At 39.8% G+C, this 18938-nt stretch overlaps 1 protein-coding gene across 6 annotated transcripts in view; it reads right to left on the bottom strand.

Moving 5' to 3' along the window:
* The window catches only part of zc3h18 (zinc finger CCCH-type containing 18), a 49798-nt gene extending 35437 nt beyond the window's left edge, over nt 1–14361 (bottom strand). For 5 of the 6 annotated variants that reach the window (XM_023397383.2, XM_023397386.2, XM_087171502.1 and 2 more), the window contains exons 1-8: nt 14200–14361; nt 12195–13150; nt 7466–7550; nt 2806–2954; nt 2471–2566; nt 1739–1881; nt 984–1013; nt 304–418 (exon numbers count right to left, since the gene is read on the bottom strand). In XM_023397383.2, the coding sequence (XP_023253151.1) occupies nt 304–418; nt 984–1013; nt 1739–1881; nt 2471–2566; nt 2806–2954; nt 7466–7550; nt 12195–13139 (1563 nt within the window). In that variant the 5' untranslated portion in view covers nt 13140–13150; nt 14200–14361. Of the gene's footprint in view, nt 1–303; nt 419–983; nt 1014–1738; nt 1882–2470; nt 2567–2805; nt 2955–7465; nt 7551–12194; nt 13151–13844 lie in introns of all 6 variants that reach the window. The other variant, XM_023397384.2, reaches the window with a different exon arrangement.
* Nucleotides 14362–18938: the final 4577 nt, after the last annotated feature.

Genomic DNA, 18938 nt, shown 5'->3' with positions numbered 1-18938 from the left:
TGAGCCATCCACTGCGCTTCCACTTTAACCCAAAGACACTTTTGCATTGTTTTGGGTTTTTTTTCTTTTCATAGTTTTTAGGCATTTATGTGCCTTTATTTGATAGGACAGTGAAGATGAAGTCAAGAGTTGTGAAGTCAAGAGTGAAGACAGGAAAGGTGAGCACAGAGAACAGGGGAATGACATGCAGCAGTCCAGCCAGCCAGGGGTCAAACCGGGGACTCATGGTATGCGTCCTAACCACTCGAATATTTGGTTGACCCGATCACTTCTCACTTCGAGCAGCGTATGGAAGGTACTCACACTGTAGTGGTAAGGAAGAGGAGCTTCTGTGTACTGCACTCTGAAGTTTTCATACTGGCCACCTCGCCAAAGGGCCTCCATTTCATAGTCATAGTATGGATCGTTATATGGGTCACTGCAAAGGGAAACACATTTGAGAAATTGAACGATACCCAACAAAGGTTACTACACACATTTGTGCAAAGTAGCATTTTTAAAAATTTGCATAAGACATGAGATTTTCCAGAATGAGAAAAAAAAACATTTCAAATTTTGGCACACACGTTACTTATCCAATTACACCCGCTTATCAAAACATGCATTTTTGATGTTTTACATAAACCAAGCATTATAACTCTGGTGTGTCTGCATGTATCGAGGCCTCGATATGATTTCAGTTCTAATAAGTTAAAGAAAACTGACGTGAATTGTTTTTCTTAAGGCCGTCTAAGTTAAGCCAAAACACACTGGTGCCGCAGACAACGTGCAGACACCGACTCAAATTCATGTGTAGACTTTGTTGTTTTTGTAATGAGTCATATTCCTTGGAAAAGAAAAGTGTCTTTTCAATGTGTCATGGGGCGTTGCGAGCCTCGACGCCAACACTGCCATCAGTATAGGGGCTTTATATAGAAAAAAATAGAAGTGGCTGTTTTGACATGTTCGGCTGTTGTGTGTTTTGGTCTTTGGACAACACTTACCCATAGATTGGATCTCTGAAGTCCATTTCACTGAAAAAAGAAAAACATATTGCTATTAATGATAATATGATAATGACAATGATAATTAATACAGAAACTGGATTGACAAACTGCATCTTTCAGGCTCACTGAAAGCTGTGACCCAGGTGGTTGAAAAGCGTGACAGGGTAGGTCACCTAGGGTCAAATCTTGGGAGGACTATTACTATTATGTTATATTATATCACTATTATTAATTAATTAATAATCTCGGTACAATACATGTATTTGACATGTGTTGGACTTAATCTGTAGTGTGTCATCTCGCCAAACTTCACTTCAATCGTGAAGAGTCTGATGTGATTGTTTGACTAAGAAAAGTTATATTTTGATTTACTTTAAGAAACAGAGAGAAAAGGCTTTGCACACAGCTTGTACTTCAGAGCTGGAGGTACTGACAACCCCAATGTTTGTTGCTACACACATTATTAATAAAAGATCCCAGATTATATTGTTGTCGGTTGAATTGACGTGGTCGGTCTTGTTTTAATTTACGTCATGAAACCTCTGACTAAGGATGGTGACTGTGAGAGAGACAGAAAAAGAAAAAAAGAGAATCACATTTTAGCCCCTGCAGTGGTAATGGCAGGGAAAATGGTTTCATTAAAGATTGGACACAGATGTAATTACTCCTGCAAGATTCTGGAGCAGTTCTATATGCTTTGCATCTATGATATGATTGGTTTCAGCTGAGGAATCAGTATGAGCAAGTCGTACTCTCTAATGATGCGGTAGCTGCGTTCTCTGAAAAAGTCGTTCTCTTTGTCAAATTCTCTCTCATCCTCTCCAATGGTCACGTTGAAGCGCTTCTCCTCAAAGTCCGGCTCCTGCTCCTTACGGATGGTGGCCTTCTTCAGCACCTATGGGGCACAGAACAACCTGCAGTAGGCAACTTCTCCCTGGTGGCTCCAAATAACAGCAAAAAGGAACTATACCTGTACAAGCCAATGCAGCTGAACAGCTCCACACACTACATCCTCCAAAATGATCACAGTTTAATCAATATGTCTGTAAATCAATTTCAATAAAAACTGAACCTTCATGACACATGATTTATTGCAGGGCTCTTTGTTAAAACTGCATTCGTTTTAGCTAAATGTATCTAATAAACTATCAACTGAGTTGTATTTTATTGTGACAGTTGCAGCTTTGGACAAACAGGTGAAAAACTGCTTGTTGGCATCACTAAAAGAAAGCTTTTTTCCACAGAAAATATTCTGCGATAAGAAAGATCAAAACACATTTGCCTCATAACATGTGCTTTAAAAATACTTATCAATTACAAAGATAAAATTTTACAAACTGTAGAACTAGTAAACTAGGGGTGCAATAAAAAGCTCTTCCGTTCGATCCACAGCGTCATTAAACAAACAGCCCTACGTGACAGTTAGTTTACACACACAACCAAATGGAACTGCTGTTTCCATGAGAGGCAGTGGATGCACTTACCTCTTTGGCATGCCTCAGACCTCTCTCCCAGGCACTCTCCACAGGAGGCTCCACTGGAGGAGGAGGGGGAGGGAGCTCCTCCACTGCAGGCGCAGCCTAAAACAGTAGCAAATTAATTTGTTGGTTTGTCTACATTAGCAAACATGCTCACACAGAGAGGCCCAGTCACATAGATCCAGTTCCTGAGCATTTGAACTCTAATCCATTTTTTTATCTTTACGAGTTATGAGTATTTACGTACTACAGCAGTGTAACAGAAATCTGTGCACAATCTCTTCAAAAACATACAGATGAAATACACCGTTTTTATGCAGAGTGGTGGGAGAGACACGTACCCAGGGATTATTGGGTATGAGTGGATGTGGTCCTCCAGGAGGCCCTCCATTAGGTGAGAAGAGGTCTGGTTTACTGATGAGGGAATAGTTACCTTTGTCATTGACTCCGGGGTGGATGAACCTACAGTTCATACCCCAAGTACAATTTCCTGGATAAGAAACAGCAAACAGTATGTTACCCAGAGTGAGAAGAAAAACATTTTGGTACTTTCTTGGATTGAGAGTGAAATGAGAGGAAGACGACTTAATATGTTGCTTAAGAACATTGCAAAAGCCAACTTTGACTCTAAACATAGTTTCTGTTATGGATGATACAATATGGTCTTTTGGGACATGAGATATCCTAAATCATCAATCAATATGTTAAGTGCCTTGTTTATTACTGAGGACATGCTTTACTGAAGGCAGCAGGAAAAATAAACTGGATCAATGTTAAGTATGACGACTCCCCCTGCTGTAGAACAACCTGCATAACAAGTGTTAACAGCTCGTTCCCTGACACATCACTTTACAGTAGTCTTTGTGTTTTTGTATCAAAACTTAACAAAGGTCAAAGTCTGTTATCTTTACGTTTATCTTTCATGAGCTCGCCTCAGAAACAGAATCTATCTGCCTGTGGTGGCTGGCATGTCAGAGATAAAAACCACAATAGAGAATTTTGTTTATTAAGATATTACATTCAGATCAGAACAGATCCAAGTTTATGACAAAAAAGACTATTGTATGAACAGACAACAGTCAGTCTCTAGTATAGCAACAATTGTAAAAGCTTTTATTCCAATGGTTCCCCACTTTAATGGAAGAAACATAGTTTTAATATCAAATGTTTTACACATGGATCCCTTAAGCACAGTTTTTTCCGATTTCTGACCCAGATGTGCACTAAGCAGGATATTTTACTGTTTAACTGCTCGTCAGTGCTCTCTGGTGGACAAACTATGCAATGACTAATCTTTTCCTAAATGACCTGAGACATACCTTTACCAATGTGGCACAGTAATTAGTGCCACGGGTGCTCAGCTCCGAGGCATCTATTAATATTCCTCAGACTTATTGTTATTCTTCCAACAAATTTTGGTGCGTAACTCGTCCCGCAGCTTTGAGAAAACCCCGGTAATATCAAAACGTGTGTCTTGATCCCGAAAGAGGTGCTATGACTTTTGGTGTTAAAATTCCAATTTTTCCCAAAGTTATTCCCAAAATACTCGGAATAAATAATGCATTAGGAATGCATTGGAATTTTTTTTTTTTTAAAAAACCCCACAAAATTTCACCTTTTTTCTACAAAATTTCACCTTTTTTCTGAGTCACCCAGCTCTCTCATACCTGCACGTAGAAATGTGATTCAAACTATAAAACGGAGGAAAACTTCTGCTCTCTCCAAAACACAACTGTTTTTACATAACATGTAAACTTTTCAAACTATGAGCACTCAAAGGAGGAGTGCAAATCACTTTTTCTTCAAAGTTAGAGTGACAGCGTCAGTTGGCTAGAGTGCGTGAAGCAGTAAAAAATAACCTTTATTTTTATTTTTAACTCGAGCTCACGGCCAAACTGTAAAAAGGAGACAAATAATTCTTTCTCAAAATGTAGACATAGTTGTTGGGATTCATAAAATGTAACTTTGACAGGCAGGGTCTGCACAAAATTAAACGGGGGTGCCGAGTCCGGCAGCAATACCGGTCTCACTCTCATTGACACCTAATGTAATCATCTTTTTTTTTTCAAAAGAATCTCACTCTGTCTTTGCACTGAGCTTACTCACTCATTTTAAGGAATATCTGAATAAAATAGAGACTGTAAGAAACTTCTGTCTTCAGTGTTTTCGGTTTTTGAGAAGAAGTAACGGTTTTCTCATAATTTGCAATTGTTTGAAGCTATGTAGAAGCCAAATTCTGGGCAGATTTTCACATTGCCATGGCAACGGCAGCTCCTGACCTGACCTCTGACAGCCAAGGGCTGTGTGATGTCATCGCTACAGTGACACAGAAGATTTTTTACCCTAACCCTATCCCGGCAGTAGCCCCCGTGGCACTCAAAATTTCCCTGGAATTTTCTAGTCTTAATATATGATCAGATCCGAAACACAATCAATTTTACCTAATAACACACTAAATTTTGTATTGCTCTGGTTGTAGGTTGGAAAAAGTATGTGAACTCTTCGGCTAGTGACATCATCAAAATCTAATTGGAGTAAGGAGTTATCAAACATGGCGTTACATTTTGATTTTGATATTCACAAGGAGCATCTGCTGATCTGAACCAAACCTTGCCAAAAATATCTCAGAAGATTTAGGATCAAGAACTTTGATACTATTGATCTGCATAAAGCTGAAAGGGTTACAAAGTGATTTCAAAGACTTAATATATTCATCAGTGCATGGTTATACAAGAGGTTAATAAATTGAGATGATCTAGTTCTGAGGCTACTCTCTCTAGAAGTGGGCGTCCATGGCAGGACACCACGGAGGAACCCACACTGCACGCCTTAAGTTTGCCAAAGAGCACCATGACATTCTACAGTGCTGCTGGAAAAACCTTTGTGGAGTCATGAAACTAAGGCAGATTTTTTTTGGGAAGAACATGCAGCACTATGTATGATGTAAATAGGACACTGCATACAGCCATGGGAATACCACCCCAAAGGTGAAGTACAGTGGAGGGATGGGGCCTGGAGAGCTCAACGTCATTAAGGGGGGAATGAATTCCAAAGTTTATCAAGGTCTCTTACACGATAATGTCAGGGTGTCTGTTCACCTGCTGTAGCATCAAAGTAAATCTACTGTAGAATGACTTCAAACAGTAAATCCACCTTTTGGAGTGGCCCAGTCAGAGCACAGACTTTATAATCTGACAGATAATAACCTCAATAGATGCTCACATCAGACATCCTGAGAACGTCTGAGTTGAAGCAGCTCTGTGCAGGTCTGATCAGCAGCTACTGAAGAGCTGGTTTGAGGTTATTGCTGCCAAAGAAGATTCAACCAAGCGTCCATTTACTTTTTCCACCAGCACTGTGAATGTTTTAATGGTTGTGTTCAATAAAGACATGGAATTTTAATTAGAATTCTTTGTGTTGTATTAGCTTGAGCACATTGATTATCCATCCTTGTGATTTACGTGAAGATCAGATCACATTTTTGACTCATTGATGCAGAAAACCAGATAATTCCATAGGGTTCTTTTTCTTACAGCTACCAGTACAGGTGCATCTCAATAAATTAAAATATCATGGAAAAGTTAATTTATTTCAGTAATTCAATTCAAAAAGTGAAACTCATATATTATATAGATTCATTACACACAGAGTGAAATATTTCAAACGTTTATTTCTTTTAATTTTGATGATTATGGCTTACAGCTAATGAAAACCCAAAAATTGAGTACCTCAGAAAATTAAAATATTGTGAAAAAGTTCAAAATTGTAGACTCACAGTGTCACAGTCTAATCAGCTAATTAACTCAAAACACCTGCAAAGGTTTCCTGAGCCTTTAAATGGTCTCTCAGTCTGGTTCAGTAGACTACACAATCATGGGGAAGACTGCTGACTTAACAGTTGTCCAGGAGACAGTCATTGACACACTCCACTAGGAGGGTAAGCCACAAAAAGTCATTGCTAAAGAAGCTGGCTGTTCACAGAGTGCTGTATCCAAGCATATTCACAGAAAGTTGAGTGGAAGAAAAAAGTGTGGTAGAAAAAGGTGCACAAGCAACAGGGATAACCGCAGCCTTGAGGATTGTGAAGCAAAGGCCATTCAAGAATTTGGGGTGTCTGGAGGAAGAATGGAGTGGGACAGAATCCAAGTTGCTTGAAGTCCAGTGTGAAGTTTCCAGTCAGTGATGGTTTGGGGAGCCATGTCATTTGCTGGTGTTGGTCCACTGTGTTTTATCAAGTCCAAAGTCAACGCAGCCGTCTACCAGGGAATCTTTAGAGCACTTCATGTTTCCTTTTGCTGACAAGCTTTATGGAGGTGCTGATTTCATTTTCCAGCAGGACTTGGCACCTGTCCACACTGCCAGAAGTACCAATACCTGGTTTAATGACCATGGTATCACTATGCTTGATTAGCCAGCAAACTCGCCTGACCTGAACCCCATAGAGAATCTATGAGGTATTGTCAAGAGGAAGATGAGAGACATCAGACTCAACAATGCAGACGAGCTGAAGGCCGCTATCAAAGAAACCTGGGCTTCCATAAGACCTCAGCAGTGCCACAGGCTGATCGCCTCCATGCCACGCCGCATTGATGCAGTAATTCATGCAAAAGGAGCCTCGACCAAGTATTGAGTGCCTATACATGAACATACTTTTCAGTAGGCCAACATTTCTGTATCAAAAATCCTTTTTTTATTGGTCTTATGTAATATTCAACAATTCTGAGATACTGAATATTGGGTTTTCATTAGCTGTAAGCCATAATCATCAAAATTAAAAGAAATAAAGGCTTGAAATATTTCACTCTGATGAATGAATGAATCTATATAATATATGAGTTTCACTTTTTGAATTGAATTACTGAAATAAATTAACTTTTCCATGATATTCAAATTTTTTGAGATGCACCTGTATACCTGTCATATTATTTAAGCAGCTAATAATATCAGCCATGATGTTATATCGGTCTAGTTCTGGAGTAGGACCTGATCTCTTCCACTTACCTTTGATGAAGAACCTGCAAATGGGACGTGGTCTGATCTTCCTGTCTGAGGGATCTTTGACCTCCCCCTCCTCCAGGTCATCATCCTGCCCACACAAGGAAAATCACGTCACTCTAAAGCATCTTACTGAAAAATAAGACAAATCGTAGGTGTCCTACCTAGTAATCATGTGAAAGATTAAACATTTGAAGAGCACCTTATTTGTATTTCACACACACACATTTTCCATAACTATATTTACTACTTGATTGCGGGGATTTCCCAGGGGATCAAGGTGAGCCATAGAACTGATGAATATGTAATTTAAAGAGTATAAGCTAAATAGTGCAATGAAGAATGGGTTTATACTGATTATTATAACAGCTCCTTGCCTCAGATTTACTGAAGGAAAATCTGCTTATTTAATCGCACTATTTATCACCCAGTGAAAACATGTTTTAATTTAGGCATAAACATAAAAATTACTTTTAAATCAACTTGGTTTGTGCCTGCTTCAGTGAATCAATGGGTGAGTCTATTTGTGTCTCAAAGCTGAGGATTAAAACACAGCTACAGAACGCTGTCCTAACCATTATATTGTTATTAAAGCGTTATTAAAAGAGTTCCTGCACTGACTGCTATCAATGATATCAAATGATTGATATCACTGACCCTAAACATCAACAGCAAAAACAGGCAGTCAGCCGCATTTGAATATTAAGAGGTGTTAGCCACTGGCCACACTGCATTCAGTGTGTTTTTTGCAAAATGTAGAGGACAGCAGGATGACCAGGAAGCAAGCTGTGGGATGATGGTTGAATCCAGAGTAGGGTTGGGTAGGATTTGTCGATGATCGATAATTGATCGTTCAGAATTTTGTTGATCACGTGGAATCTGATCGATCTAACGTGTGTATCAACGAGGTTGTGTTGAAGCAATGCAATGAATTTCACTACGTGGCAGCAACCAGCCGGGGCGCAATTTAATTTAAATGAGGAAAAAGAGGCTTTTCTACCACAGGCATTTTTTAATAAACATTTTTTTTAGTAATGAATCAATAATTGATCGTTAAGTTTCCCAATGATCGAATAAGGAAATGTCTTCAATTGCCCATCCCTAATCCAGAGTGTGAAAAAATTGGAGGTAACCAAAGATGATGGAGTTGACAACAACCATTTCCATAAGTCACTGGTTTGTATTTATCTTGGTTTCTAACGGTCTGAGGCAAAACCAACAGTTCTGTTATAAATATGCTACGGACACAGTGGCCCTTCTGGTGTAGTGGCCCTACACCAGAAGACACTTGAAATGAGTTTCAGAAATGTTTTTTGACAAACCAAGGACAGTTGTAACATCCTACTTAAAGTAAGTTGTGGCGGTTACTCTAGGCCTGATTCAATCTCTATTTCTTTTTCATGCTTGGGGTCAGTTCAGTTCTAATTCATTCTTTCCTGCAAAATGCAGGGTTGAAATATCAGATCTAGTTCTAGTACATCAGGTGAAAGACAGAATTATAAAGGACCTATTGTCACCATTATTCCTCTTCAAAAAATACACATTATCCCCTACAGCTATGGCCTGTCAGTATCAGGTATTTCAACCAAGTATAAGAAGAATATTAGATCAAACAGACATGAGTCCAAGTCCACACAGTAACTCACCACCTGCTACTGATGATATCTGCAGACAGCTGGCTAGTTAGCTACCCAGAAGATAGACTGTTTAGACACCTCCCAACAGTCCAACTCTTCTAACGATCAATGATCCCTCATCAACAAACACAGACCATGAGCTCAGATCAATACGCAGTGTTCTGTCAGTCTGTCCCTCTTGGAAACGTCATCATCAATTTCATTATGAGATAGTCAGCTTGCCAACTGCAGTCAAAACAGTCCTGTAACCTGCAGCAGTTACACATATAGTGTAACTACTCACATCACAGTTAGCAGGACTGTTTTAACTCAAGATAGTTATTAATCAACATTACTTTTTGACAGAAAAGTTACTTTTATGTGTGCACTGTAATAACTTAATTTTCACAATTGAGACATTTTACACAGACAAAAATTTTAATTTTAATCTATTGAATTATTTTCGATAGATCAACCAGCCCAAGGTTAGTTGTTCTATTTTAATAATTGTTGTTTAATTGTGCTTTAAGCAAACTTTCATTTGTCGTGAAAATTTTTTGAAAATCCATTTGATGAAAGCAACACTTAATCAGTCAATCAGACATGTTATACAGCCACTGGTTATAGTGTCTAATGCAGGGTGACTTAGGAGGAAAGCAGATGACTTTTCACTTTCAGCAGTTAATGTTCTTGTTAATCAAAGACATGAATGGCGCAGATTTATAAGTTATTATCTGTATGTCAATTTAAGACAACCTTAACAGCTGTGACAACCTTATCAATGGTTGTTGCCATTTTTCTGTCACTATCTTTCATGAATATAGACATTTTCCTGGCTCTGGTGACTCGTCATGAGCTGTAATCCATCCTACAAAGCTCAGATTGGTTGGTTGGTTTTTCTAACCAAGGGAACAATGGTCAATGACAACAAACCAGAACTGCTCACAAAAACCAACTAAACAGAAAACAAAGACTACCCAACTCAAATGACCACACATTACAACTGTGCAATGCAGAAGAGTGTCTTTGAATCTGCAACACATCAAACCTTGAAGCACATGGAGAACAGCAACAGAAGGTTTAACTCCTGTTAACAGATGCAGATGGTAAGGTCAGACTGAATCCATCATGTCTTGTGTCAACAGTTCAGGGTGATGGTGTAATGATGTGGGAAATATATTCATGGCACACATTAGGCCCCTGAGTATGATTTATATGGCACAGCCGAAACCCGACCACTGCTACTGACCAAGTGTGTTCTTTATTGACACAACCTACACATCTTCTAATTTCCAGCATGATAATCCACCATGTCACAAAGTGCCCACTACCTCAAGCTGGTTCCACAAACATGCCAATGAGCACAGTTTAATCCTATCGCCTTCCCAGTCACCAGATCTCAGTCAAGTACAACACCTCTGAGATGTGGTGGACTAGGATCATGAAGCAATTGCATGATGCTGTCATGCCAACATGGACCAGAATCTGTAAGGAATGTACCAACCACCAAGACTTCAAGCTGATCCGGAAACAAAAGGAGGTATTAGAAAGGTGTATCTAATACAATGACCACAGGGTGTATGATTTTCTACAAAACTTTACCCTTTGGTTCATTAAACAAAATAAGCCAAAGTTACAGTGGCAAGAAAAAGTAAGTGAGCCCTTCTAAATCAACAGTATTGATGCATAAAATCGTTTTAAAATATGGTCAGATGTTGGCGCTTACGCACATTGTATTTGTCTATACTTGTGACTTTGATGAGGACCAGATAAGATTTTATGACCAGTTGACGCAAAAAAGAAACAGGTCATCCCAAGGGGTTCACATACTTTTTCTTGCCACTTTAAAAAAAAAAAAAGTGTCTAAACACAAGGAACTGTCTGACAGTTTTTCCTAATAAAAACAGTCAAAAATCTGAAAAATCTTAACATAAAACAGGACAGCATAAAAACAGGTAAACAAGATCATAAATCTGAATGGATAGTCAATGCAAACTTTCAATACTATAGACGCATTTCGGATGGTATTAAGTAGAAGTATTAAGGTTCAATATACTGCTTGAGTGCACTGCATACATAAGTCAAATATCATAGCAACAAGTCAATCCCTGATTTTGATCCCAGTGTATCAAAATTCTGGACTTGCTGTGTACCTCATATCGGCCAAAATTATAATCACAGAAATTTGGAAATATTGTCCAGCAGGAGTTTACCAATTAAGTTTTTGGCCCTGATCCGAGTCCTATAATAAGTGGTCACTGCTGATACGGAGTCCAATCTGATATTTAGATTAACACTGCAAAAGAAGATATGCATCCGACACGTTGAAATAATAAATGTAGCCTACTTACTTTGTCACATCTCATTTTTCACAAGCCTCATCCAAATAACAAAAGTCTAGGTCAAAAAATATTATTACAAAAATAGTAATTCATAAGGTCAAAATTTGATATGATATAAAAGGAAGGTTGACTGGGAGATTATGAATCCTGAAATTGACATAATCAGCTTGATTACTCTGTTTGGTTTAGGGGAAATATAGAAACACCTGAACAGTGTTACACTGTGCAGTGTCTTCCCTGACAAATGATCTCTGGCTGCACACAAACTAGACAACAGCCAAGTCATCAAGTTATTCATGGAATTTAGCAAACATGACCTGCTGCCAGCAACATTTGTTTCAACCTGTGAAAATGGCAGTGAACGCTGCTACCTGAATATTTTAGACACTGCTCTTTGCTAATGAGAAACAGCGATTCAAAGCTCAGCAAATCATTAAGTTCTTTTGCCAACCTGGATGTCATAATTCAGAGTCACTCACACCAGTGTGCTCAAATATTTTTTTCACATTCACACACTCTAATTTTCACTTGCATTTAAGGATGAAATTCACTGTAAGCTGCAGGAGAGCAGTGCTTCAACATTTGCTGGCTGAGATGATCAAAACACAATCAACCACGATACAGACCCCTACACTCTGCTTGGGACATCTCTATTGTCCAGCCATAATTACAGTCTACATGTAACTTCCACACTTCTGATTATGCAAGGCATTTTTCTATTCACCTGCACCCAGCCAATCACCTCACACTGATTAACATGTAACAATGATCACTTACATCAATCTCTCCTTCATCAATCTCTCCATCATCCTCATCCTTCTTCTTGTCTCTGAAGGAATCTCTGCCCATCCTCTCGGGCCCTTTGGAATCGTCTGTTCTCTTAGATTCATTGTTTCTGGGAGATGGAGGGAGGATTGGTTTCTTCTCCTTCTTCTTAATGCTCTTGTCCTCACTCTCCTCTTCTTCTGCATCTTCTTCATCTTCATCTTCCTCGTGTGGAGGGATGCTGGGCTCCTCTGGGACCTCCTCATCATAATCCAGTTCATGCTCATCCAGCTCCCGGGAAACGGATGCAGAGTCGTCCTTCATCTCCTTCACGGCAGCTCTTCTTCTCTCTGCTTCCTCAACTCTTATCCTTTCATCCTCCTCTTCCTCCTCTGCCTTGCTTTTGTCCTCCTCATCATCCACCTCAACTGGATCAGGCTCTGCTGAGGCACCCTTTCTGTAGCCACTGACACTGTATCCTTGCTCCCTATCTTTTCCATTGTCTTCATCAGTGAAGCTCTTGACCTGTTCTGGCTCTGAGTCTGGAGATTGTGGGGTGTCAATGACTCTATCCTCTTCCTGTTCTTCTTCCTTCTCCTCCACCCCATCCAACTGGCCCCCCTGCGGACCATCTTCATCCCCCTCCATCAGCATAATGGTCTCATCCTCCTGCCCGATCCCTCCAGGCTCCTCATCAGAGATAAAGTCAGGGACCACCTCATCCTCTCCTTCTATCTCCTCCTCTAAGTTCAAAGTTCTTCCTCGGCTCATCATCACCTCTTCCTCTTCGTCCTCATCCACCAACCCTCCATTTTCCTCTTCACGGATGATCTCACTGCCTGAAATGACCCTGTCCTCCTCTTCATCAGAAGAATCCAGCAGCTCACAGTCAGTCAGACCCTTCTCCTCCTCCTCGGGAGACTGAGGGGACTGGGTAGGGCTTTCAGGAGAATCCATTAGAGAATATTCTGGTGTAAACAGAAAAACAGGAGTCCGTCTAAAAATTGAATTGAAAATCTTTCAATTTAACATCTCTACATATCAGCCAGGTTATATACTAGGAAGAATAGGATTTCAGAATATTAACTGACCATTCAAGAAGTCTCTAATCAAAGGCACAATATAAGTCAAGAAAATATCCTAATAAAACTTTGTTTCCAACTGCAAACAACCATATCCCAGTTTATCTGGATGGATAATTATAAAGGGAGATAACAAACTAACTACCCTTTAGTGACAGTGTTCAGTATTCAAGAATGTTTACTCACACTTAACTATATATGGAAGACCTTCAAATGGAACTTAATATTGACACACAATATAGCACAATATACATTGGGCTTATTAATACAGAAACTGAATCACAACGAACTCTAAATACTTGAACTTAGCCTGAGCAAAGAATAACTGGTTAGCTTGCTAAAAACCTGGCTAGGTGGAGAAAATTATTGCTTTGTTAAATTTTAATGACACTTTATATCAGAATAACACTCATCAGTGTGTTTATAATTTATAACTGACAGCAGCGTCTGTTTTATTAGCTTCCGGTGCAGCTAATTCAAAAACCTTAGCTTACGCCAAGCTAGCTACCGACTGCCAGCGGTATGAGCTAAAAACCTCATGAACTGCAAATGTGTCTTAAGGATTTTGTGGTATACCTACTTGTATGTACACAACTAGAGTATTACATAAGTTCAGCTGCAGCGTAACATCACCGGTAATACTCCTAATGGCTGGGTCGCGCTAGTTGGCAACAAGGCCCATAACTAAGCAACGCGACGAGATCTCTCTAACCGACGAGCACATACCTCACTTATCAGCAAATCTTTCTTAACGAATAGAAACAAATAAACTGGTTAGATGAAGGGCATAACTAGCCAGAAACTGGCGCTTTAGCAATTAGCGGGCAGTGTAGCACACTAGCCTGTCTCTCAATTAACAATGCAGCCTTCCCTGAAGCTAAGCTAAAAGCGGAGCTACACTCTGCTAGCTCGTGAATACCACACATTTCATTCACCTTGCCGACGCGGAGCTGTTTAAACACGGCGCTGCTTCGTTAAGAACCCCCTCTCCTGCTGATATTATTTTTACAGTCTACAATAGATATTAAACATTTAATTGAGTCGCTGTTCTAGAGAAAATAAAACACCCTGCACGGCACAGCGAGAGCGGCCATTACCTCTACGTCATCAACATACGACAATCTGAGGGGAGGAGGCGGGGTGGCAAGGAGAACTAGTTCGGACTGTTTGCATGGTTCAGATCAGTTCAGACTCCTGCACTTCGTTGTTCGAACTTGACTAGTTGAACTCAGAAGTCCAGATTCTGGGGACAGGGGGACTATTTACAATTGGACCGGCACTGGTGATTTCTATTCAACAAAATTGTACCTGAATGGACTGTGAAAAAAAAACTAGGTCCACAAACTGACTTAAAAATGAATTGACAGTGATCAGACTAAAAAATACACCTCATATCCAGTCTGTAATGTAGACTATATTAAAAATCTAATGAAATGTAACAACATGCCCACTCTCTCTCTCTCTCTCTCTCTCTCCCTCTCTCCCTCTCCCTCTCTCTCTCTCTCTATATATATATTGACATATATATTTATATTCCAAAACTGTCAGGGCATCATGTTATGGAGCGTCCTAAAGGATACCAAAGTGAATGTGACAGGCCATGATTTTCACAGCATCTAAGATGCCAATTTACAGATTAATTTATGATAATGTATTCTTTCTGATCCCACCTGGTTTCCAAGTGTGTCGCAGGTGCATCAGGCAAGTCTGGCCATGAAATACCAAAGTGCGATCGACAAGTCTGTGCTGCAAAGGCCTGCTGCTAGGTGCATTTGCGGGTTCACGAAAATAGGGCCAAGACTCTCTGCTGGTACACATCCTTGTTCTTCTATAAACAACCAATTTCAGTTTCCCTAAAATAAAGTATTTCCTAAAGACTACCTTAATGACAAACCAAATATCCACAAACATGAACAACTTTTCAGTCAGTGACCTGTCTTGACAGAGACCCTTTTGTAGCACAGGGTATGATAATTACATGAATTACTTCGGGATGTACCATAGGTTTGAGTGTTGAGTTGATTTATTTCTCATTCTGAACATTCTTGTCCTTGGTTATAACATCTAACTGTAGGCTACTGATGACTTATGCAAATCACTCATTCAGGGTAATGTGCAACAGTCCTCCAACCTAAACAACCATATAGGCCATTTGTCTCCACCCATGATGTGACCCATAGGGCTGTTTCCTAAATTAGCTCCCCTACAATGTGCATGATGAGACAATGCTGTGGTAAAGGTTTGGTTATGTTTTGGGACAGATCATGGTTTGGGTTAAAATAATAAGACTACTTTGTTAAGGTTAGAGGACTTTCGTCATCATGGTTACAATAACCTTAACTGCATGGTTAAGGTTATAGAATAAATGTGGTCATAAGGTTAAGAGACACAAAGTTGACTCGGCCATCGGTTTAAAACAAACAGTGGTCTTTCATGATAGTGGCCAATGTTTTGTCGATCCATCCGTCCGTGCAGTCAGTTTTTTGACTGTTTTAGGTTTTCGGTTGATTAAATTCATTTTAGCCTCATCTCAGTGGAAGAAAACCACAAACATTTTAGTCTAGTTTTAGTGGTAGGCCTGCTGAAGACTGGCCACAGAGGGACATGGTATGACATTGCTGCCTAAGATGCAGAGAGGAGGTCTGGTTTAATATCAAGTGAGACATCCAGATATACATGTTTTAACAGAAATAGGAAGAATCAGAAAAATAATCTCACATCTGAATCAAATCACAGCAATACTAAAAACATACATCGACCATATTTTTCACAGCTTGTAATTGTTTTCCCCCAAAAAACTGTATTTAGTATTGCTAAGCAGAAAAAAAACACACATTTGATGAAACTTTCCTGTTTCAGACCCAAACTGTGTCAGGATTTGAAATATTTCTGGGAAGATTAGCAATCATAATGAACTTGTTATAACCCCTCTGTCTTGCGAAGGCCTAGTGATGCAATCATTTATTTCTCTGTCACCACTTACTCAGAAACTGCTCCTGAGGTCATAGACTGAGAATGTCCCTGGAGGAAAAGTCACAGTCACAGATTAACAAGATGATAAAAAAAAAGATAAGCTGTAAAAATTAGAGATGTCATTAAAGTTTTTATTTTCAACTTCTATTACGTCAACTCTTTTTTCAGTTTTAAATAGTGTGTGTGTGTGTGTGTGTGTGTGTGTGTGTGTGTGTGTGTGTGTATGTGTGCGAGTGCATAATTGAGAGAGGAAGAGAGAGAGATACGGGTACAGTGGATGTGACAAAGAGGACACATAGGTGGAAGGATATAATTTATTGTGGTAGATGAGAGTCATTTCCAACATAAAAGAAAGGCAAATACAATAGATATTACAATTAAGTAACAAATTACATATTTAAGTATCAATCATTGAACATTAAGCTAGACACTTTAATTATCCAGGGCTGAAATTTGTCATTTATTTTAAAAGCCATGATCTAAGAAAATGAATTTAAACTATGTATATACAGTAGGTTTCCTTGTCTTTGCCTTTTCGAAACGTAACAGTATGAACGAGGCAAAATAGATGGTGAATGGAAAAGTAGGAGTCACTAGATGGCAGCAGTGATAGCTTGATAGACGTTTGTGTGTGTGTGTGTGTGTGTGTGTGTGTGTGTGTGTGTGTACAACAGTGAATGAACATGAAATTCTATGTTGAAGGAATTTCATTTTCATGTGAAGCTGTGGTATAGTGTATGTTTTTGACCAAGTCAAACATACTTTAATTAACTTTAATTAATCCACATTCATCAGACCAGGCTGTGTTTCTCCAGTCTTCAAGTCCAGTGTTGGTGAGTCTGTGTCCACTGCAGCCTCAGGTTCTGTTCTTGGTTATCTGAGTGACCGTAGTCTTTCTGTCAGCTCCAACCGGTCTGTCCATTCTCCTCTGACCTCTGACCTCTCTCACCAACAAGGTGTTTCCTCCACAGAGCTGCTGCTCACTGGAAGCTTTTTGTTTTTGGCTCCATTCAGAGCAAAAACTCTCGAGACTGTCGTGGAGATCAGCAGCTCCAGAAAAACTCAAACCAGCGTCTGACACCAACAATCACGTCGCAGTCAAAAGTCACTGAGTCACATTTTTCCTCATTCTGATGTTTGATGTGAACATGAACTGAAGCTCCTCACCTGTATCTGCAGGACTTTATACACTGCACTGCTGCCACATGATTGGCTGACTGATTAACTGCATGAATAAGCAGATTTACAGGTGTTCCTAATAAAATACTTAAAATTATAACTGATAAGCAATCCTTCCAAATAAATTATATTCAGAAGGATTGCTACAGGGCCCTACATGTGGAACAAATGAAACTTGGTTCCTGATTTGTTCTTACACTCTCTGCAGTGTTTGCATGGAGCATCAGTTACATCCAACTGGGAGTCAAATCTTCATTGATTCACGTTGCACATTTACTCATATTTTCCAATATCACGGCAGGAAACACAGGCCATCACACAGAGAAAATGCAAACAGCAGGTAACAAGGCATATTGTTCTTGCTGTAAATTAACCTGAAACCCGGAACCTGAACAGGAGAGAGGGACTAGAGCACACAAGAGGCAGCCACGTCCGGGAGGCGCGCTGAAGATCAATTATCAAGCTAGCGTGCAGACAACAAATGACTTCCTCTTACAAATTTCAAATTAAAACTATCGCGATCGAGATTTGACATTTTTGGTTCCCCTTGAGTCAATTCATTTGGTACATCGCATCTAGTATGGGAAACCATATATGTGGCCTGACTGAATACACCTCTATTCACATCTTAAAGGCAAATCACCTGTCATCACTCAGCTATGTGAGGCCCCAGCTGCACATATAGTCCCCCTTACTCAATCCCTCAGTTCTTAAGCTCCTCACCTGGCAAAGAGCACCTCACCTTTAGTTAGCCTGCTACAGATTGTTGGCTCTATGTTTCATTAGCATTGACAGGCTTTAAATCAGCTCAGTCAGTGACTCACCTGTCGCCTACCTGGTTTATGTGTCCCATTGTTCTGAGAGCTTTAATTATGTTGGTGAGTTCGCATTTAGTTTCCCTAACAGAATAACCTCAAATAGGCACCAAGGCTAATAAACAAGCCAAGAAAAAGTCTTCTATCCACCCATTTAATCAGGAGTGTGGATTTTCTTTGCACGACAAGGACCAGCATGAAGCCTGTCCCATCTGTCTGGGGATGGTCCATACCAGAAGAGCATTGTCGGCAGGGTCTGTCCTTTATCCTGGTGGCCCTGATGAAGTAGTGGTAAGCAGCCATAATCGGTCTGATGGCATACAGACGTTGGCAGCTTCCTGTTTGCAAAAACCTCCTCTCTCAGGCAGAATAAGAGGCGATTCTTCCTCTGGTCTATGCATGTTACCTGTTGAGAGGTCCAACGTTGAGCGGTCCAACCTCAATGATTACAATGAAATGTGAGGGCACCATCCACTAGTGATCTATTCGCCTGTAAATTATCCATGTAAATGGCTTTTGAGCAGTGATGTCAGTAGTGTAATGTGCTTTATTTTGTGTTTTGTAGTTCCTCCAGCAGCTAGTGGAGGAATGACAGCTATACGTGCCTGTCACATTGGTTTGGATGGAGTGTTGACAGGGTTTTTTAAGGGAGTCCACTGGCTAAGGTCCCTCAGGGAACAGAAGTCCATAACATTTTGCTTTAATTC

The sequence above is a fragment of the Seriola lalandi genome, unplaced genomic scaffold, assembly GCF_002814215.2.
Source record: "Seriola lalandi dorsalis isolate HSWRI2012SDOR001 ecotype SW California unplaced genomic scaffold, Sedor1 jcf7180002055008, whole genome shotgun sequence".
NCBI lineage: Eukaryota > Metazoa > Chordata > Actinopteri > Carangiformes > Carangidae > Seriola > Seriola lalandi.
Note: the sequence above shows the minus strand (reverse complement) of the source record. Positions and strands in the feature narration are given on the sequence as shown.